Source organism: Aspergillus homomorphus (genome assembly GCF_003184865.1).
Source record: "Aspergillus homomorphus CBS 101889 unplaced genomic scaffold BO97scaffold_2, whole genome shotgun sequence".
In the NCBI taxonomy this organism is placed as follows: domain Eukaryota; kingdom Fungi; phylum Ascomycota; class Eurotiomycetes; order Eurotiales; family Aspergillaceae; genus Aspergillus; species Aspergillus homomorphus.
Window position 1 is genome coordinate 988,203 of NW_020291888.1, and position 19,472 is coordinate 1,007,674.

The 19,472-nt window shown below is 53.2% G+C and overlaps 10 protein-coding genes across 10 annotated transcripts; 5 read left to right on the plus strand and 5 right to left on the minus strand.

Moving 5' to 3' along the window:
• Positions 1-32: 32 nt before the first annotated feature.
• BO97DRAFT_420342 (TauD/TfdA dioxygenase family protein) lies at positions 33-1,343 on the minus strand (the record flags this gene model as incomplete). Its single annotated transcript, XM_025696646.1, has 5 exons — positions 33-236; positions 294-397; positions 455-896; positions 975-1,069; positions 1,121-1,343. 5 exons carry the CDS (start codon positions 1,341-1,343, stop codon positions 33-35), a joined length of 1,068 nt encoding a protein of 355 aa, XP_025556113.1.
• Positions 1,344-2,609: 1,266 nt separating this feature from the next.
• Positions 2,610-4,676, plus strand: BO97DRAFT_452957 (putative MFS transporter; the record flags this gene model as incomplete). Its single annotated transcript, XM_025699052.1, has 7 exons — positions 2,610-2,858; positions 2,968-3,063; positions 3,114-3,398; positions 3,460-3,585; positions 3,648-3,743; positions 3,826-4,362; positions 4,440-4,676. Exons 1-7 carry the CDS (start codon positions 2,670-2,672, stop codon positions 4,674-4,676), a joined length of 1,566 nt encoding a protein of 521 aa, XP_025556114.1. The 5' UTR covers positions 2,610-2,669.
• A 203-nt stretch (positions 4,677-4,879) lies between these two features.
• Positions 4,880-7,198, minus strand: BO97DRAFT_420344 (Zn(II)2Cys6 transcription factor; the record flags this gene model as incomplete). The annotated part of the gene is made up of 4 exons (XM_025696647.1): positions 4,880-5,713; positions 5,764-6,244; positions 6,294-6,788; positions 6,894-7,198. 4 exons carry the CDS (start codon positions 7,196-7,198, stop codon positions 4,880-4,882), a joined length of 2,115 nt encoding a protein of 704 aa, XP_025556115.1.
• A 709-nt stretch (positions 7,199-7,907) lies between these two features.
• Positions 7,908-9,815, minus strand: BO97DRAFT_430996 (uncharacterized protein; the record flags this gene model as incomplete). Its single annotated transcript, XM_025697472.1, has 4 exons — positions 7,908-8,264; positions 8,336-8,920; positions 8,999-9,536; positions 9,784-9,815. The coding sequence occupies 4 exons, from the start codon at positions 9,813-9,815 to the stop codon at positions 7,908-7,910; spliced, it is 1,512 nt and encodes a 503-aa protein (XP_025556116.1).
• A 570-nt stretch (positions 9,816-10,385) lies between these two features.
• On the plus strand, positions 10,386-11,669 carry BO97DRAFT_335231 (putative voltage-gated K+ channel beta subunit (KCNAB); the record flags this gene model as incomplete). Its single annotated transcript, XM_025691424.1, has 5 exons — positions 10,386-10,480; positions 10,549-10,571; positions 10,631-10,697; positions 10,746-10,833; positions 10,893-11,669. 5 exons carry the CDS (start codon positions 10,386-10,388, stop codon positions 11,667-11,669), a joined length of 1,050 nt encoding a protein of 349 aa, XP_025556117.1.
• A 266-nt stretch (positions 11,670-11,935) lies between these two features.
• On the plus strand, positions 11,936-13,856 carry BO97DRAFT_420347 (F-box domain protein; the record flags this gene model as incomplete). The annotated part of the gene is made up of 3 exons (XM_025696648.1): positions 11,936-12,385; positions 13,456-13,486; positions 13,546-13,856. 3 exons carry the CDS (start codon positions 11,936-11,938, stop codon positions 13,854-13,856), a joined length of 792 nt encoding a protein of 263 aa, XP_025556118.1.
• Positions 13,857-13,893: 37 nt separating this feature from the next.
• On the minus strand, positions 13,894-15,207 carry BO97DRAFT_402544 (2-hydroxyacid dehydrogenase). The gene has a single exon (XM_025694528.1). It carries the CDS (start codon positions 15,108-15,110, stop codon positions 14,007-14,009), a length of 1,104 nt encoding a protein of 367 aa, XP_025556119.1. The 5' UTR covers positions 15,111-15,207; the 3' UTR covers positions 13,894-14,006.
• A 366-nt stretch (positions 15,208-15,573) lies between these two features.
• Positions 15,574-15,839, plus strand: BO97DRAFT_402545 (uncharacterized protein). Its single transcript, XM_025694529.1, has one exon. The coding sequence runs from the start codon at positions 15,615-15,617 to the stop codon at positions 15,771-15,773; it is 159 nt and encodes a 52-aa protein (XP_025556120.1). The 5' UTR covers positions 15,574-15,614; the 3' UTR covers positions 15,774-15,839.
• Positions 15,839-16,223, minus strand: BO97DRAFT_420349 (uncharacterized protein; the record flags this gene model as incomplete). Its single annotated transcript, XM_025696649.1, has 2 exons — positions 15,839-16,080; positions 16,154-16,223. 2 exons carry the CDS (start codon positions 16,221-16,223, stop codon positions 15,839-15,841), a joined length of 312 nt encoding a protein of 103 aa, XP_025556121.1.
• Positions 16,224-18,023: 1,800 nt separating this feature from the next.
• Positions 18,024-19,457, plus strand: BO97DRAFT_452973 (uncharacterized protein; the record flags this gene model as incomplete). The annotated part of the gene is made up of 3 exons (XM_025699053.1): positions 18,024-18,361; positions 18,431-18,672; positions 18,737-19,457. Exons 1-3 carry the CDS (start codon positions 18,083-18,085, stop codon positions 19,455-19,457), a joined length of 1,242 nt encoding a protein of 413 aa, XP_025556122.1. The 5' UTR covers positions 18,024-18,082.
• Between the last annotated feature and the right edge of the window lie 15 nt (positions 19,458-19,472).

Genomic DNA, 19,472 nt, shown 5'->3' on the forward strand with positions numbered 1-19,472 from the left:
AGCATTACCAATAGACGACACAACCCGCTGCATCAAGCTTCACCCAAAGCCTGTTTTCTCGACTTCGAGCGAGTATCGAAGTAAGGTGCCTCACCCAGACTGCAGACGCGGTCGCCAGCCCGAGCTTCTGCGTAGTCGTACGTGGCACAGTGCCAGGTCGACCGATTATCCCAAACAGCCAAATCGTTCTTATTCCACCGGAAGCGAACCTGCGCATCGTGGTTTTGAGTAACAAGCTAGAAGTAGGTGTATCAGTACATCTGCCACTCTCCCAAATACAGTGGGTAACTCACATTGAAAAGGTAGCTGAGCAATACGTCGGACTCATCCTTGGTGACACCGTTGATGCGCTTCGTGAAACCCTTGTTCACATACACAGACTTCCACCCCGTAACCGCTGTCGCCAGAAGAAATCAGCTCAGCTCATCTGCCAGACGAAGGGGAGAAAGCGTACGGTTAGTCCGGATCACGGGATGGACGGCGGTCAGTCCTTCTCCCTGGTTGAGGGGCGACCCTCGAATTCCCTTGCGCAGCGGATTGCCCAACCTCCGCGCCTCATCGTGGAAGAATGTCGCGTCGTGCGTCGCCGTCAATGATTCCAGCATCGCCGCCATGGCGGGCGACAAGCGATCATAGATCTCGTATCCGGACGCCCAGAGAGTGTCGCCCCCGGTCTCCGGGAGCGTATGGATCTTCAGCATGGCATAGTCTGAGGGCACAGGCTCGAAGCTGATGTCGCTATGCCAACCCACAGAGGCGAATCGACTTGTGTCGCTAAGCTGGTGAGTGAGGCCGCCTCCCTTCTTCTGCTTCTCGCTGCTGATCACGCTGATCTGGTCGCCCAGTTCACTGCCTTCCTCTGTCAGGGGGTGGATGTGCAGTCCGGAAGATTCTGGCTGCAGAAGGTCGGTCAGCCAGTTGTTTTCACTTCAGCCTGTAAGCTATTGCAAATGATGCTCAATCTGTTTACTTACGCAGCCTGCTAGATATGTCAACTTCTCGCCGAAGTCGCGCATCTGCTGCGGCGTGACGTCCTGGTCACGCAAGAAAACAACACCCCTGCTTGAGACTATTCATATCAGAAAAATCGCTTTCAGTACTATCTGCAACTGATTCATACTCGTTACTGCAAGATCCTTGATAATTCGATCGCATTGCTCCGACTTCAGGATCTCCGCCACCTGGAGCCCTGTATATTCGCGACCAATGACGGGCGTCAGGTCCTGACGGGCATACGAGTCCAGAGACCCTGAATACTGGAGCGGCTCTGAGATGCGTGGTCGAGACTGCTCATGACCGCCCCGGATTGTCGAAGCCGAGGTGTTTTCAACGACAGCCGACATGATGGTGGTCGATCGATACGGAGGTTAATGATATGAGAATTGACACAATGTGGGATTATAGTGCTTAATATCGCATGGAGGGCATTGGTTAGCTCCTCGACTCTTTATAGGAGCTGTGGCGCCCAACGAACACGTTTATCTTTACTCTGCATCAGTGATCACGATGCGATGGTGTCAACAAATAGTCTCCACCCCGGTAGAGGGTACGTGGGTCAGACATTACGAATAGAAACGATTCTTTCCCCTGCAACACAAACCCTTCTTCCAAGGAGAACATTTTACCCATGGGTTTCCCTGTTGCATGGTTCCGCACGGTTCCAGGGCCATACGAGTCAAGTCGCTCGGGGGCCCATGGCCTTCATTCCCCCGCATTAATCATGCCCGATTGGTTTGCCTCTGGGTGATGCCAATCAGAAGCAGACGGCCAGACCATCGGCGGGGCGTCGGCGAAATTCTCGGAGGGCTTTTTGGTCTGTGTACTGTTGTCTTTAGTCTGGCGGGCTAGCTAACGCCATTGCTGCTAGCGAATAGGCGCTGCCAACGGCCACTTCCGTTGATTGCGGTTTCGAGACCAAGCCAAATGGTGTGCAAGTGCAATGCCCCGAAACCTGGGGAGCGGAGTACTTGCGACAATGATGGAAGTTATTGCGTTGGCACCGCTTTTTAACAGCTGGGGAAATCTACCAGTCCCTGCACAATATTTTACGATTACAATTATCCAATCCTATTATTAAATAATGTAATTTAGCTTCTAATTAGCTACTTCTCATGACAATAAAGATATCTTAGATATATGATGAAATGCTTTAAAATACTTCAGAAACTCTTCAACTCTCCTTGATTGTGCCTATATATAGTATCTTTTTATACATATAGAAGTGCGTGTACCATAAACCTCCCAGATTTCTTCATGAACTGCCCAAAAACCGACCATTAGCGAAAAGCATTCCTTTTTTCGGGCTGAAAACCGGTTAGCGCACAGCCTGGGGCTCCTCCGCGATGATGTGCTCGGCGATCCGTCTTATGCAATCCTCCTAGCCCAATTCTGGAGTCATGGCATGCATACTCACCTATAGTACACGGCTGTAAATTGTAATAATAACCCCATCTCGGTGGTTGGCTCAAGCAGACGGGTGTTATCGATGCCCGCCATCGCGAATCACGACATCGAGGCATGTATTTATCAACGCCACGACTGGGCCAGTATATAAGTACTGTACAGTACATAACGATGGAAAGGCCCTCCAGCCCACTATTCCGACTTCGCGATATTCCGTGTCCCAAACGGCATCGGCAACGGCTAGGACTGCGCGAGAGCAAGCAATCATGAGCGATATCGAGACGGGGTTCAAGGGCGCCATCCGTGCCCACGATGTCGAAGACACGCAGTCCTCGAAGGTGTCGATCGAGGTCGGACAGGAACATCTTGCTGGCGTCGTGCCGCCTCATGCGTCGTATGAGGGCTTCCACCGCTTCGATCCGACCGCCACCTGGACCGAGAAAGAGGAGCGACGAGTCATCTGGAAGACCGATCTGTATCTGTTGACGGCGCTCTGTACCATGGTATGGGGCCCTGCCATATGCACCGCACCTCGCGAGATGACCTTAACCGAGACGACCACAGTTCTTCGGTCTCCAGCTCGACCGTGGCAATCTGTCAAATGCATTGACGGACAACTTCCTCAAAGACTTGAATATGTCGAGTAACGATTACAACAACGTGAGAAACTGCTTATCCGGTACACAAACATGCCATTCTAACGCTAGCAGGGAACCACCATCCAGCTCGTATGCTTCTTGTCCGCGGAATTCCCCGTGCAGCTTCTCATCAAGAGATACGGCTTCAAGCGGGTTCTGCCTGTGATGATGATCTGCTGGAGTACCGTATCCTGGGCGCAGGCCTGGATGACCAGCCGGGCGGGGTTCTACGTGACCCGCGCATTGATTGGGGCGTTTGAGGGCGGCTTCATCCCCGGAACTATTTTGTTTGCGACCTACTTCTACAAGACGAAGGAGCTCTCCGTGCGCCTGGGTTTCTTCTGGTCGACGCTAAACGTATGTGGCATCAATTCGCACTGAGCATGAAACTCAGCTGACCGGGGAACCGGACTACCAGGTTGCGCGCATTATTTCATCTCTGCTCGCAGCGGGGATTCTCGAGATGCGCGGCATGCAGGGCAAGCCCGGATGGTTCTGGCTGTTCCTGATCGATGGACTCATCACCTTCGTTATCGGCGTCGTCGTAAGCATCCACCAATCCCAGCGCAGCTTCCCAAATACTAACATAAGCTCCGGCACAACCAGAGCCTCTTCTACCTCCCCAGCTCACCGACCAACACCACGAGCCTCCTCTGCCCTAAGACCTGGTACACGGAACGCGAAGAAGTGATCATGATCAACGTACGTCCGCTTCCTTCCTCCCCCGGCCATCACCTCCCGCAATCCCACAACCCACTAACCAAGCCCCCTGCACAACAAACAGCGCCTCCTCCGCGACGACCCCTCGAAAGGCCTCACACACATAAACGAGTCAGCAACAGTGCACGACATCCTCTCAGCATGGAAAGACCCATCAATGTGGGGCCTCTACCTGATCGGACTGGTCGCCTACATCCCACAAGGGCCGGTATCATCATACCTGTCGCTAACGCTGAAGAGACTGGGCTTCACGACGTTCCAGTCGAACATGCTCTCGATCCCGTCGGCGGCGCTGCAGATCATCCTGATGCTGCTCCTGTGCAAGAGCAGCGACTACTTCGGCGACCGCACGTGGCACAGCCTACTCGGCGAATTCTGGTCGCTGCCGCTGCTGGTCGCGCTGCTGTGTCTCCCCGCCGGCGGCGACAATTGGGCCCGCTTCGCCATCACCACCCTGATCTCCGGGTATCCGTACTTCCATCCGATCGTCTCGGCGTGGATCTCGGAGAATACCTTCGACGTTAAGAAGCGCGCTATCACGGCGGCCACCTATAACGTTATCGTGCAGGTGGGGTCGATTATCTCGTCGCGTGAGTCCATGGTCCAAATCCAGTTTATACGGTTTCAGGGGAGGATTGAATGCCCATTTACTGACTCTGCCTCGCTTTGGAAAAAGAGATCTACCGCTCAAGTGATTCCCCCTACTACTACACCGGTAACAAGGTCCTCGTCGCGCTGTGCGTCTTCTCCATGGCTGTCTTCGTCGCCCAGCGCGAGTATCTCCGGTACCTGAACCGGCAGAAGGAGAAGAAGTGGGCTCTCATGTCGCAGGAGGAGCGCATCCTCTACCAGGCTGATAAGGAGACGAGAGAGAGAGAAGGGAACAAGCGGCTTGACTTCCGCTTCAAGTATTAGCGGTCCGTTCAATGCCTTGTGCTTTTCATATTATTTGAAGGTCTCAAAGTGGGTGGATAAGGGTATGGTTGTATAGTCTCATGTTTACTGACCGATGGAATGGGACTGTGGAAGGCAGCATTCTTGCTAGTAATTCATAATATACATGTCATTCGTCGCAGGATCTCGAGAGAACATATTAGAGAAATGAGAAGAAGGTCAGATCAGGCTAGAAAGCTCGGACTGGAAAGAGATGGGTCGGCTAACTCATTAGCCATGCAGAAGTAGTTCTCCGGCGACACCTGGGTCCTGGGAGATTGGGAGATGAAATCGCCAATCCACATCTCCACAGACTCGGACGGCAGGGATGGAGACAACGAGGAGATGTCCAGCCGTGACTCTCTCGCTTCCTGCAGCAACGGAGAGTGAGTGCCTGTGATGCCCAGGTATGGGTCGTAAGCGCACGCAGCGGCAGCAGCGGCAGCATAGCCCAGGCCTGCCGAGAAGGATGCACCGAACAGGCTAGACGGCGCGAGGTCTCCCAATGAGTGGAGAGGAGGCTGTGCGCTAATGCCACTCTGGTCCGGCACCAAGCCGTCTCCTCGCGTTGAGGTGCGGTGATGGTCGGAAGTTAGAAATGCTGCTTGGTGGTAAGGGTCGTCGTCCGCAGCGGACCAATCAGCGACTGAATCGGTAGATGTGGGATCTGTGGTCGTGAAGACGTCTTCTAGCGTCGACGCAGGCAGTTGTGGGACTGGGGTTTCCCCACCACTGGTGGCTGTGGGCGGTTTGTCTTTAACTCTAACTAACGAATGGACCTCGTGAATTGGCGGCGGCAATGCAGGGCCAGTGCGAAACTGTGCATCCGCCATTTTCCTATACAGTAGATCCACTAGTTCCTTGTTTCCGCCGCCGCGGAAGGTGGAGAGGATTGAGTGGAGGCGGGCTAAGATGCTGCTGGGCCGGCTTTCCCCGTCCCAGACCGGGGCTTGGGGAAGCATTGCTAGGTTGATTACGGCGTCTGCTAGTGAGCTGGCAATCTCATACAGCTTGAGTTCCTGTAGAGGTATTAGGGACCTTACCAATAAAAAGTGAGGTGAGTACATACCATGCCGAGACCGTGAGCTTCAATCGCCGTTCTGGGGAGCTGGGAGACTATATTCAGGAGCTCCTTCGCCACTAGCACCGGGAATGATGGGGAATTCGACCATTGAGACGAATGGGAGCCTTGAAGCCCCTGTTTGAAAGAGAATTTCCAGAGAATCATACGCATCCAATGTCGTGTCACGCACAGATCGGCTTTTTGTACATCCGATATGTGGTCTAACAAAACTGATCCATCCTGAAGATTCTCCTGAAGCAATCGTAGAAACCTTGCATCCACGCCCTGAACCTCATCTGAGACCCCGTCCCTTCCGCCGTGATCCTCTTCAATAAGCTCGAACATGCGGGATTGCTCAAACAGGCGAAACAGGTTGAGCAATTTCAGAAATGCGGGCAGAACTTGTGGTTCATCACTCGTATCTAGTGCTGGGGTGGAGACATTCGTCTTCAGAATAACGGGTAATTTGTGAAGGATGCAAACTCCCCTAGGCCAAAGTCAGACACGATGCTTTCGGTGGCGCTGAATGAACTCACCGTTCTGTGACAAACAGCAACCATAGGACGCGACGACGCAGTTGTTGCTCCTCCGCAGGCAGTCCCACATACGAAGCCTCGCGATGTAAGGACATCATTTGTGCTAAGGTGATTGCTTCTCGCAAATATAGCAGCGACTCGCTCGCTCCGGACTGCTGGTTTTCGTAGTAGACGTGCAGAAAGAAAGCAGTGCGCACATTATTCAGATTGAGTCTTGACCGATAGTCACACAGCCGTCTAGCCCTCATGCTCTCCAGTGCAAAATTCTCAGCACTGAGAGACTTTTCCGGCGGCGAGTTCTGCCCCAGCCGTAACTGAGCGATGGTGGCAGCGGCTACGGCTGTTGCGAGGGCGTACATTTCATGCTCCTTTTCTTCCGTGTCTTGCTGTAAGATGGACAAGACGTTCTCGACATCGACGATGGGCCAGACCTGGTACATGCGAACATGGTATATGTAGAGCGGGGAGGCGAGGATATTGATCGGAATTCGAGATCTGGATCTCGGTGCTGTTAGCATTTAGCTTCCTAGCTAGTGTCATGATTCGAGATACAATATTATCGAAGCCGCGGTCGCAGATAATCGTGGAAAAGCAACATACCTCAAACTGTGGTGGGGTTCGAATATAGCGGGGTTGGGAATCGCGTCGTCGGCCTCGCGCACTTCCCCTCTCCCTGAAGCCGAGGGTAACGCATTCTGCACTTCAAAACCTCGCTGAGCTTGATCGATGAGATATTTGGTGGTCGCGCGCAGTTTCTGAGGACCGCGAGGCTGCTGCACGCGGATATAGGTGCACTTGATGCGCGCATTGGAGCAGGACTGGCATGGCTGGCCTCCGCCGCACCTGATCTTCCGGATCTTGCATCCATCACAGGCCTTCTTGGTTATCCCAGCTCTTGAAGACATCTTGGCTGTGGCAGCGGTGGCAGCGGTGGCAGTTGCATGCATCAGGGCAGGCAGGAGTTGGACGCATGGCCAGAGCAGAAAGTTTGCGGTCGCAAATGCTGACAGGGACGTCGAAGTGTCGAAATGTTGAAGGCAAAGTGATCATGTCGACGGATTTGCTGGGCAAGCCATGAGAGGTTGCTTGGCAGATGCAGCTCGGGGTGAGGCGAGGCCCTTTGCGATCGCGGTAGTTTCCGATGATCGTGGGCCGCCCGTTTGGGGAGCGATGAGTCTGGCAATGCTATTGTGTCCAGTGTTTTAGTCGATCGCATGTTGACAAAAAGTTGTATGGTTCCAACCGATGGCAATCGATAAGGGGCCGGCTGCAGGCAGGCAGGTGATTGCGCCTTCGACTCCACGGGGCACGTCATTGTCTCGACCCACCGGACTGTATAGCTTGTGGAGCGAAGCTGAGAGGGAGCGGGAAAGAAGCCGCCGCGGCCCGCCGCAGAACTGGTGGAATAATTTAGGTCACCTGATCTGCTATTCTTGCTGGCCCTAGAGGCCCTTGAATTCATACTTAATTATTCGCAATTTACGATAGAGCAACTCGCTGGGCCAACTACAAGATAAGGGCCGCTCAAGCGCGTTCATGCTGATCCAAACAGAGAACTGCTTCTTTCACTAGGCTGATGAGATGCCATAAACTACCTCCGATACGAATGCCTGATCACACTGCTGCAACTTGCATGGACAAGCCAAAGTATTGATTCACCTTTATTGCAAATTCCTCGCAGTCCCGGCAAATTGGGAAGCTGACCAATACGGCCGCAATCTTTAGCGAGTGTGGTGGTCGTGCATTGGATAAATCTATCAGTGCTTGGTGTTTGGCTCTGTTCTGATTCAAACCGCCCAATCGATTCTCTAGGCTGATGATCTGTCCGACTTCATGATTTGATTCAAGCTTCTCCAGCTTGTTGTTTACAGATGCAAGTTCCGACTTCGATCTAGATATTCTGGCTTCATCTTTCTTGTGCCCGAGGTATGTGTCCTCGGGGTGAAACAAGTCCGTCTTGATCTTTCGGTGCTGGTTTCTGAGAGATGATAGCTCTCGCCCTCCAACAGACATTAGGGAGACCATCCCACAGCGATCTTTACCGAGTCAAGTTTTTCTTCGAGCTCCGGGACCGAAATCGTGTCACAGGCAAGGGAAACATGACGATCAATAAGGTGGGCGATTAGTTGCTTTTCTGCATGACAGGCAGAGAACGCTCCTGATATATCTTGATCATACTCGTGGGGTGGAAGCTTGTGTCCGACAAGGCTAGCGATATAGAGCACATCGGCTGTCCATCGCTTACCCTTGACCCTGACATTCGGGTTCCGCTCCGAAGCATGAGACCATCCACTAATAGCTGCAACAGATGGACACCGACCTCCTCTCTCTAATCGTGCCACAGTCTTTTTGGGATTGGTGATAGGATATTTTGCGCTTGGTCCTTTAAATTCGATTGAGTCTCTGAGCAGTGTCCGCTGAAAAGTATATTTTACGTACTCTGATGCTGTTGGCAGACTCTCATAAGTGATATTTGACTTCCTATCTTCTCCTATAAGCCGTACGATGGCTTGGCGATCCTTGTCTCTGTTGAACGTATCTTCGCGATAGACAGGCTTCTGCTCAGTGGTAGCGGAAAGGACACCGCCGGCTCGCACATATCTCTCACGTCTGTTCTTCTCAGTGTCCTAGGCTAAGTCTTTGGCAAATTGATTTCCAGCATCACGGAGGCCGATGTGCGAGCCGTGTTCCAGAAGCTGCTTCACATTATCCAGTCTTCCCCATAGTGCTGCCTCCATAAGCGCGCTCCGCCCATATACGTTGGTAGCATCTATCTTGGCACCGTGTCTTAAAAGAGGCGAGACCATGGCCGAGCTCTGCTCCATTATCGCAAGTATAAGGGTAGTATTGGCTTCACGATCCCGCCCGTGTAGGAGAATCTGGGCTTCTGTACAGGAGTTGAGGTACGTTTCGACTGCCTCAGTTAGCCCATCGACGCATTGACTGACAGCCAATACAATTCGTTTGGTCTGGAATGATTCTGCGCCATCTCCTAGGTCGAGTTTGAACGTAAGGAGTTCTTTGGAGACTTCGTCGATCTTTGGGTAGTTGGATGCACGGTTCGCTTCGTGGTCCACCTTGAGATTGACTTTAGCATCAAACTTCTCAGCCAGTGATTCTATAGTGTCCTTCTCTCCATTCGCGACTGCACAGATGTTTACAAACCACGCTCTCTTCTTGTCGATATCATAGGTGACCTGCCCCTGATCCGTGAAGGGGAAACAGCAAATGTAGTCCTCCTCGCTTCGCAGTCAGGCATCCGCATCTGAGGCCCATCCCAGTCCATGCCGTGCCGATGAGTATCCTCACATAGTGGACAGAGGACATGGAAATGGTGGCTATCCCACCAAAGAACGTCTGCGATCTGGATGAGTTCTCGACATGGCTAATGCACGAATCGCTGAGGATCTGGTTTAGATCGATAGATTTGACCTTCGACTCTCGCGTACGCTTAAAGCAAGAAGAATAAGGCACAGTCAGTTGCCAAAACTTAGGTAGGCGGAAGAATCTTGAACTTACCATCTTGGAGCAAGCTGCGTTACTCCACCCGTTTATTCCGGCCAGTCATAGAGAACGCCCGTCAAGTACCTGTCATAGCTCGGGCATGAGGCCCTTATCAGGGACTCCGCTAATCCCTATTTCCGTTAATCACATCGCCCATTGCCAATGAGACACCAATCAAGGCATAAACAACGATAATTTACAAATTGCGATAACGGGATAACAGAAGTATAGCTGGACATCGCAAAGCAACGTTAGTAGTATAGGGAGACGGCAGGCCGGAACCCTGAATCCAACAAGTATATATGCCACGAAACTCACCGGGGAAGGAAACTAAGCCCCTTCCAGTCCCCGCGACCCCCCTAAACCACACCGGGACTAGACCCCCCAACTAAACCCTCAGACCCTCCGAGCAAAGTTCCGACCCCATTTATGCCTCATGCTGTCCTCCCATCTATTGGCGTGGGTGGGCACATTGGCTCCACTGAGTTCTCTCTCTGCGCAATAGATAAATAGGTACGGCGACACCCCCTCACGAGGAGCTGCTTCCTCAATTCTACCTCTCAAACTTTTGAAACCCAAATCTTCACCATGGCCTGGCCAAACAAGAACAAAGACATGCTCTACCGCCGGCTTGGCAATTCCGGCCTTCATGTCTCCGTGCTGGGACTTGGGGGCTGGTTGACGTGAGTTTCTGCAATATTTGACTGCCCTTTAGCACGCCTACTCACCACTGATGCTCCGCTGTCGATAGGTTTGGTGGACATGTAGACAATGGTACGCTCCCAAAATCTAGACCTGGAAACCAGACACAGAAACTGAGTCTTTCGCTTTAGAAATCACCTACCAATGCATGAAGCAAGCCTACGATTGTGGCATCAACTTCTTCGACACAGCCGAGAGGTAAAGAAGACCCCGTCCCCCGTTTCGACACTCAAGCTTACTCTTTAGCTATGCGGGAGGACAATCCGAGATCATCATGGGGCAAGCGATCAAGAAGTTCGGCTGGAAGCGAAGCGATCTCGTCATCAGCACGAAGGTTTGTTCTTGACCATCATCTAAAACAATCGAACAAAGCTAACATCACGCCCCCACCAGGTCAACTGGGGTCTCGCAAACGGCGAAATCCTCATCAACAACCACGGCCTGTCGCGCAAGCACATCGTGGAAGGTACGCGGGCGTCACTGGAGCGGCTGCAGCTGGAGTACGTGGACATCATCTACGCGCACCGGCCGGACCGCCTCACGCCGATGGAGGAGACGGTGCGGGCGTTCAACCATGTCATCGAGAAAGGGTGGGCGTTCTACTGGGGCACGTCGGAGTGGTCGGCGGACGAGATCAGCGAGGCGTGCGGGATTGCACGGGCGCTGGGGCTGATCGCGCCGGTCGTCGAGCAGCCGCAGTACAACATGCTGACGCGGCAGAAGGTCGAGGGCGAGTTCCAGCGGCTGTACTCGCGGTGCGGGATCGGGTTGACGGTCTTCTCGCCGTTGAAGATGGGCCTGCTCAGCGGCAAGTACAACGACGCGACGACGCAGCCGCCGCCGGGCTCGCGGTTCGCCGAGAGCAACGACAAGTTTGCGAACTTCGTGCGCGGCGAGTGGGAGACCGGGTGGGCGAGCAACATCAAGACGGTGGTGGGGCTGAAGACGCTGGCGGACAAGCTGGGAATCAAGCTGCCGCAGCTGGCACTGGCATGGTGTCTGAAGAATGAGAACGTCTCGTCGGTAATCACGGGGGCGTCGCGACCGGAGCAGATCGTGGAGAACGTGGAGAGTCTCAAGCTGCTGCCGCGGTTGACGCCGGAGGTGATGGCGGAGATCGACGAGTACTTGAAGAACAAGCCTGAGACGGATCCTGCTCGACAGGATTAGTTGCCAGATGATACGGAGTATACTTGGAACAACCAATGCCATTAATGACATTCACCCTCCACAGAATCAGTCTCACAGGGCAAGACAAAGTATGCAGCGTAGCACAAACCTGAGAGACAGCACGTGGCCAGCCAGGCCGACAATTACATCACACCCACCCACTCCCCCACTCCAAACATCAACACCAACACCTGAACCTTCCATCCAACATACAATTACCAAAGTATCTTCACCCCATCACAACAGGCTACACACAACAAAATGAAATGAATCCTCCCCCAAAAGCACCTAAGACAAACATCCTAACCCTGCCCCCCGAACTGCACCTCCAAATAACAACCCACCTCCCCCCACCCCCAGACCGCTCGCGCGCACATCTATCCCAAACAAACCACTACTTCCGGTCCCTCCTCCCGCCACCCAGCCACGCAGACCTCCTCGCCGCCGAACTGGAACCCGCCGCGATCGCCGAGGACCTGTACACGTGCCGGTACTGCGTGCGGCTGCGGGGAGCAGCGCGGTTCGCGGACCGGATGCTGCGGCGGGGGCGGGGCAGGTTTGGCGCGGAGCGGGAGCGCGCGAAGCGGTTTTGTTTGGGGTGTGGGGTTGCTCCCAGACAATCGGTTACTTGCGCAGATGGAAAGGGGGAGGGGGATGAGGGGAGTGGAAGGTTGGGGTGCACGGTTGGGGAGGCGCGGTATGGGTTTGGGGATTTGGTGCGCGTGCAGGGGGTTTGGTGGGTTTTTTGCGGGGGGTGTAAGGGCTTGAGGAGGGTGGTTGCTGTGGGGAGGGCTATGGGGTTGAGGGAGCGGAAGAAGGTGGATTTGCAGGAGAATGTGGGGAGGAGGATGGGGAGGGACTTGGGGTGTGAAGGGTGTTTGTCTGGGGCGGGTTGAGTGGGAGCTGGGGGGTTGGTTGATTGATTGATTCCAGTATGGCTGTAAGATTGCCAGGTGATCAGTTGTGCCTGATGTTTTTACGATACCCTATTTGAAAATGCGATTCAAGTGTGTGATTTGTCGTCTCACAGAAACCCCTCCATGTTGTATCATGACTCTGAGAGCTCGATGGATCTATGGTGTTGTACTATGAACGTAGAAATCCATTCACTATTTGTACTATAGCCATAGGAACTCATGCAGTCACCTACACAGCTTGCCATCCATCTCTGTGTTATATACTCTTATACTCTTTTGGGAGAAGAGTAGGATAATTTCCAATAACACAGTCACTTGAGTTGATAATGTAATTGTCAAACCAACTGCGACAATTGTCCCTGTCAGTTCATATATCTTTGATTGAATTGGAAATTCATATTGTGAATTTCCGTCTATGCTACATGCGTGTTTATTTTAGTCGGTGAAGCCTGTTTGTGTTCCTAATTTAGCTGGCGTGGTACAAGCATCCGCATACAAAGAATCGCCAGTGTAAAAAGTACCATGTTTTCTCTCTTTATTCTTCAGCGCGACTGCGTCAGCTACACCTCCTACCCTCTGACCTTCTCACCTTCTCACCTTCTCACCTTCTCACCTTCTCACCTTCTCACCTCCTAAACTTTGACACCTGTCTCTCTCCCCCACCTCTCTCTCTATATGTCTCTCTCTCCAATTGATTGCTTCCAAGTCTTTCATCATGCTTCAATCAACCGCACTGCTACTAGCCACCTGGCTTCTACTTCTGCAATTGACAACCTCTGCCACAGGATTCAAGGGCTACCGCGAGTATCAATCTTCTCTCGTTAGCGCCTATAAATATCTCAACTAACCTGGCAAATGCCGAATTGCAGCTCTCGGAGTACACCTGGGCCCAATTTATATGTAAGCCATAATCACATAGACTATTCTACTCCTCCTTAACACTCACTTCCAAAGAACAGCAGCCTATATCAACAAGCACGACGAAGCCGTTCAGCTCGTCAAACTCCTCGGACTACTCGAATACCAACAACACCTCCAGAATTTCCACAAAAAGTTCGTGACCCAGAGCGGGGCCCTGTTCGCAGAACTCTTCACATCTTCACGTCTTGCCATTCCTGAGGGCTGGGAGCACCTTATTCGGGACCAGTTCGGTCCGTTGTTCGTGGCGGCTATGGGGGCTGCGCGGCGAGCGAAGATGCAGCTCGTGCACCCGAACTTCAATTTCCCGGTAAATGAGGACTGGATTGGGAGTGGGCACGATGAGCTTTAACTTGGCTGAAGATAGACGCACGTCTACATTACTGACATACTTGATCATCTTGGAATTCATAGCCTCGAGAACAATTTAAGAATGAAAATTGCACAACCAGCATCCGCCACATCCCTTGTCACATAGCAACCAACACAAATACCGCAAAAATCACAACCGAACAGGCTGTTTATCCTCCTCGACAAATAGATGCCCCTCCCTGACCAAGGAATTCCGACACGGCCTCTTGGCGACGAAATCCTCCAGATTGGTCAGCGTCACCTGAGCGATCTCACCCAGCGCCTCCTGCGTGAAGAAGGCCTGGTGGCCGGCGACCAGCACATTGGGGAAGGTCATCAGGCGCATCAGCGTATCATCATGGATGATCTCCGCGGAGTGATCATTATAGAACAAATCGCCTTCTTGCTCGTAGACATCCAGCGCCAACCCGCCGAGGGTGCCGTCCTTGAGGGCGCCGATGGCGTCGCGCGTGTGAATCAGCCCGCCACGCGAGGTATTCACGAGAATCGCCCCGCGCTTCAGGGAACGCAAGCTCTGCTGCGAGATGATATGCTTGGTGGCCTCGGTAAGCGGACAATGCAGACTGACGATATCCGCCTGCGCGAGCAGCTCCTCGACGGTCCCCACATATCTCCCGCCGAGCGTTGCCGTAAATTCATCTTCCTCCCCCCCACCCTTTTTATACGATTGTTCCCTAATAGGATCAAACCCCACCAACACACACCCAAACCCCGCCATAATCCTCGCAAACGCAATCCCAATCCTGCCCAACCCCACGACCCCAACATGTTTCCGGTGGAGCGTCATCCCCAGAAACCCCTCGAGGTTGAAATTCCCCTCGCGCACCCGGTTATACGCGCGATGCGTCTTCCGGTTCAGCGTTTGGAGCAGCGCGACGGCGAACTCGGCTACCGCTTCGGGGCTGTACGAGGGCACGTTCGCGACGAAGAACCCTAGTTCTTCGGCCACCGGTAAGTCGATGTTGTTGAAGCCTGCGCAGCGGAGCAGGATCGCGCGCACGCCGATCTCCCATAGTGCGCGGAGGACTGGTGCGTCGAGGGTGTCGTTGACGAAGACGCAGATTGCGTCGCTGGAGGTTGCGAGGGGAACGGTTGCGAGGGTGAGCGGGAAGGGGTGGGTGGTTATTTTGAGGGGGTTGAGGTGGTCGTGCGTGGGGGAGGATTGGAGGGCTTTGAGGGTTGTGGTGAAGTAGTGCGCGTCGTAAGATTTTGTGGAGAAGAGCGTTAGGTTCATTTTGGGGGAATTGATAGGGATTGTTGTGGGTGGATGGGTGTGAGGGTGAGGGTATATTAGGTGTGGTATGATTGAGGGGTGGTTTAGTTGTTCAGGTGTTGGGGATTGTGGGGGGGAAGTGGGAGTGTGGGGGAGGTTATAATTATAGTAGGAAGAGGGGTTGATGTGGTAAGAAAGTATGGGCTGATATCATAGAAAATTGGGTGTTACCTTACTTCAAGGTTCCTTATGTCATGACTCTGGACGGGTCTAGACATTGGCAAACCGGGGATTGGAATCTCCCCGGTTATCGTGCCTACAATCTGCGATCAGGTGAAGGAATCCATCTCAGATGTGATGAATTCCTGGCAATGTTATACATGTAAGACAGTAGTGTAAAAGCTCACAGGCAATTTCAATAAGAGCCCCTATCCAGGAACTTCCTCCAAGAACTCACTATAGACAGTCCAGCTCACTGTCACAAACAACAGTGTCTGCAACCAAAACATCCAAGGCATCAGTCTCATGGACATTGCCCCCAAAGACCCATCTACACCTCCAATTCCTCAATCTCCCTCGCCGCGCGATCCTTCCAATCCTCCCTCCACCGCGACAACGGCGGCCTTCCCTCAACCAAATCCCGCGCAGCCCACAAAATGCTCTTCCGATCCAACTCCTCAGTGACCTCATTATCCGAACAAAGGATATAGAACCGACCAGGCCGTTGGTGCAGCCCTGGACGTTGACGGCTAAGCTGCGCTCGAAGTATTCGGTGTGGTCCACCAGTTGTCGGGCTGGCGCGGCGGGAAGCCCGCGCCTGCGTTGAGCATGAGCAGGTCGATGCCGTTCGGGTGCTGCGACTGGATCGTCGGCATTAGGGCGCGCCAGGCTGTCGGCGAGGCTACGTCGAGATTGTGCGCACTTATCACTTGTGTGGAGGTGGAGGATCCCTTGCTTGGGGTTAGCTCCGCTGTTGCCTGCGAGAGCTGCGCTTGGGTTGTTGTCCAACGGGATCAGGTTCGTCCCTCGCTAGTGGCATCGTCGAGCCGTCGCCAGCCCGATACCTGATGCTGCTCCGGTGATCAGTGCTGTCGCGCCGGGGCGGAACACGCTGTGTGGTATGCTTGATGCCATCTTGGGGAGCAGGGCTTGTAGTGCTGATGGTTTTCTTTCTATGTTCGTTGGGATTGAGATTGGTCGCTGGGTGTGGAATGGAAATTCGCGCTTGCGTACTTATCAGAGCACGCGATGAACGAATCTACCTATTTATCTATCTAGACCGGACAACGAACGGGGTAGGGCCAGGAAGTAAGAGACAACATCATGTTTTCGACGGATTATCAATTCAACAAGTGGTCGAGTACTTCGGCGCGACGAGTACGACTGGCGGAAATTCGAAGCCTACCTGAACACCTTCGCGCAATTCCGAACCTCGGTGCCTGTGGCCGGATTCGAGGATGTGGATCTACACTTTCTACATGCGCGGTCCACGAGAGCGGATGCGGTGCCGCTGCTTTTTGTGCATAGGTGGTAAGTTAGGTGCTTGCACTTACCCCTCTCCTGAGGGATCTTCAAACTGATGCTGGTGGTGGTGACTTAAGGCCCGGATATTCCTGAAGGCACTGAAGATCATCCCGCTCCTCACCGAGCCACCGCCCAATGAGGATGGTTCTCCCAAACCGGCCTTTCATGTCGTCGCTCCGTCCCTCGCAGGATACGGATTTAGTTCGGTGGTGCGCCGGGCTGGATTCGGGCTGGAACAGCACGCCGAGTGTCTGGCGAATCTTATGCACAAGGTCGGATATACCAGGTATGTCTGTCAGTGAGGGCATTGGGGCTCCTCCATCGTCCGGTATATGGCGCTCAATCACCCACACGCCGTGCGCGCCTTCCACGTTAACATGTTCCTGGCTCTCCCGCCGGATCCGTCCGCCTCGCCCGAGAAGTATGCCCGCTATCAAAGGATGGATTGCAGCGAATAGGAACGCCGGAACCTGGATCGGACAAACTGGTTCGTCACGACAGAGGTACGTACGCCCACACAGGAGCCACCTCCCGGCTGCCATGTGTGATTAGTAGGTAGGTATAGTTAGTATGACAGCGACCAAGTAAGATAAGGAAAGGATGGGCGGGGGTAATTAGGAGCGAGATCATAAGTAGTGTTCTTACAAATATCTCTTGGTCAACCCACGTGAGATGGGCTCAGAGGTCAGCTGTCGGTGGTTATCGCTGTCATCCAATGCAATCAATTGCATGTCCCTTGACAATAGCGCGCTGCGGTTTCGGGGGTTCAAGCTCGGTGGGTAGATATATTCCGACTATGAGGTAATCAAAATCCCTTCCTTCTCATCTCCGAGACGCCTGCGCATAGTTCAGTATTGTATCGCTGATACACGGCTGAGGATGATGTTTCACGCTGATCCCGTTGGCTTGTGTGAGATGCTGATCAGCAAACTCAGGGAGCCATGTAGCGAAGACTCGAACAAAGAGCAGGGTCCATGACCACTGCAAAGATACCCGATCACGTTAATCGCAAGATTCTATGGGATGAGAAAGAGAGCTTTATCAGTGGAGCTCGCCCCTGCACTTGACTATAAAGCATGCTCTTCATAGCTTTGTAATGAACACACGAACAGTTCTATTCCTTCAACGACTTATTCTGTGATAGAGACAGAAAGCCGCTTTCCTACAGGAATCATGTCTAGTAATAGTAATAAATGTAAGAATCTGGCGGACGAGCAGCTGAAGTTCGGGCCTACCGAGTGAAAGATTCGATATATGATATATCAAGGGATTGCAAACCCCTCCACTCCTGATGCCAAACTGGTGACTCGACCTTGATAGATGCAGTGAAGAGTTTACATTGAATATGCCCCCAACTACATTTCTTCCCTTCTTCTTCTTTTCGTTCTTAACCATCACCTTTTCATACCCCTCCGTCATCTTTCTCCTCTCGCCTCACCCTCCCCTGTTCTGCTTTTACAAACACAACAATGCCACACAGGAAACTCCCCGCTTCCTACCCAGGAGACAATTGGTCCAGCATCACCGAGACAAACGATTTCTTGCCCTTTGACTCAGCCTACGAGTCAGATTCCACCTCTCGATCGTCGTCACACAAGCATACTCGCGGAGCTACGCGTACCAGCACTCACCCCTTCCCCCCCCACCTGGACAGGATGTCTCTGGAGTTTGACGAAATGGATCGTGAAAATCGCGACGTCTCTACTCTGTTTACTTTTCCGGAAGGGCAACTTCATCCCTCAGGACTGGTAAGCCTGTTGTCAGGTCAACCAGGGATATAGCTAATGCATCACCAAAGCAAACACTCACATCCACAGACCGTCCTAGACAGCAAGACCACCACGCGACTTCTCACGCCTCTGTATCTTCTCCATTCAGCCTCGCAAGCAGGCAAAGGGGATTTCCTAACCGGTAGAGTCACCGTCTGCGAAGAATCCGGCGTCGACCTTGCGCGCATCCTGAAGAATTCCGATGGGTTGTCTGTACGACTTGACGCGACGTGCCAGGTATGCGTGCGAATGGACGCTATCTTACGGACCCTGGGACGGAGCAAGAACAAGTGAGTTACATCCTCCATCCTGACAGTAATTTCACATACTCACACCACATCCCGCTCACTCCAGAATAACATACACCATCGCCACCGCCATCCTCGCGAAATCAACAAGCTCGCTGCTGCACCTAACTAAAAGCTGGGATATAGCAGGACTCATCGGCTCCCTGGTAGCCATCACCTTTGCAATCGCAGCAGACTACACCCAGCTTCCGACAGACCCGCGTGCCGCGACGACGTACCAAGACATCCTGGCGCATGCGTTACTGGATCGCGATCTAGCTTTTTCCCATATACGGCCCGTAGCCGTGTCCACCACAGACAACAGCATCGGGGCTCTCGGCGCAGGCGCAGAGGACAAGCTCGAGGAGTTCGTGATCCAGGACTTGGACTTTGCCGGATCAACTACTGGCAAGGAGGATATCCATGTGACGTGGTATCGCAACAACAACCGGGTCGTCTTCCGTCTTCTGCCACCGGGTCAGGATGCACAGATGACGTCAGGCGAGGCGCTGGCGCTCGGGTTCTGGGATGGGGTTGGGTTGCTCGTCTCCTATGGCATTGAGTATTTGTCTGAGTTGGGCACGGAGGATGAGGATGAGCTGGCGGTGGCGATTGCGCGGGCGTGGACGGCGGGGCCGGGCGCACTTGGGGATGAGCGGGGTGGTCTTATCGTGAGCTCCATTGAGAAGGGGGTCGAGTATGTGAGTTTGTATGTGGATATTATGCGGGAGGAGGACGGGACGAAGGGGTTGATTGAGGTTACGGGGGAGATGGAGGGGTTTTTGTGAGTTCGTGGGATGTCA

What these genes read in the sequence shown, in the direction of transcription:
- BO97DRAFT_402544 (XM_025694528.1), bottom strand. Translation starts at nt 15,110, where the DNA reads ATGAACCTAACGCTCTTCTCCACAAAATCTTACGACGCGCACTACTTC.
- BO97DRAFT_402545 (XM_025694529.1), top strand. Translation starts at nt 15,615, where the DNA reads ATGGACATTGCCCCCAAAGACCCATCTACACCTCCAATTCCTCAATCT.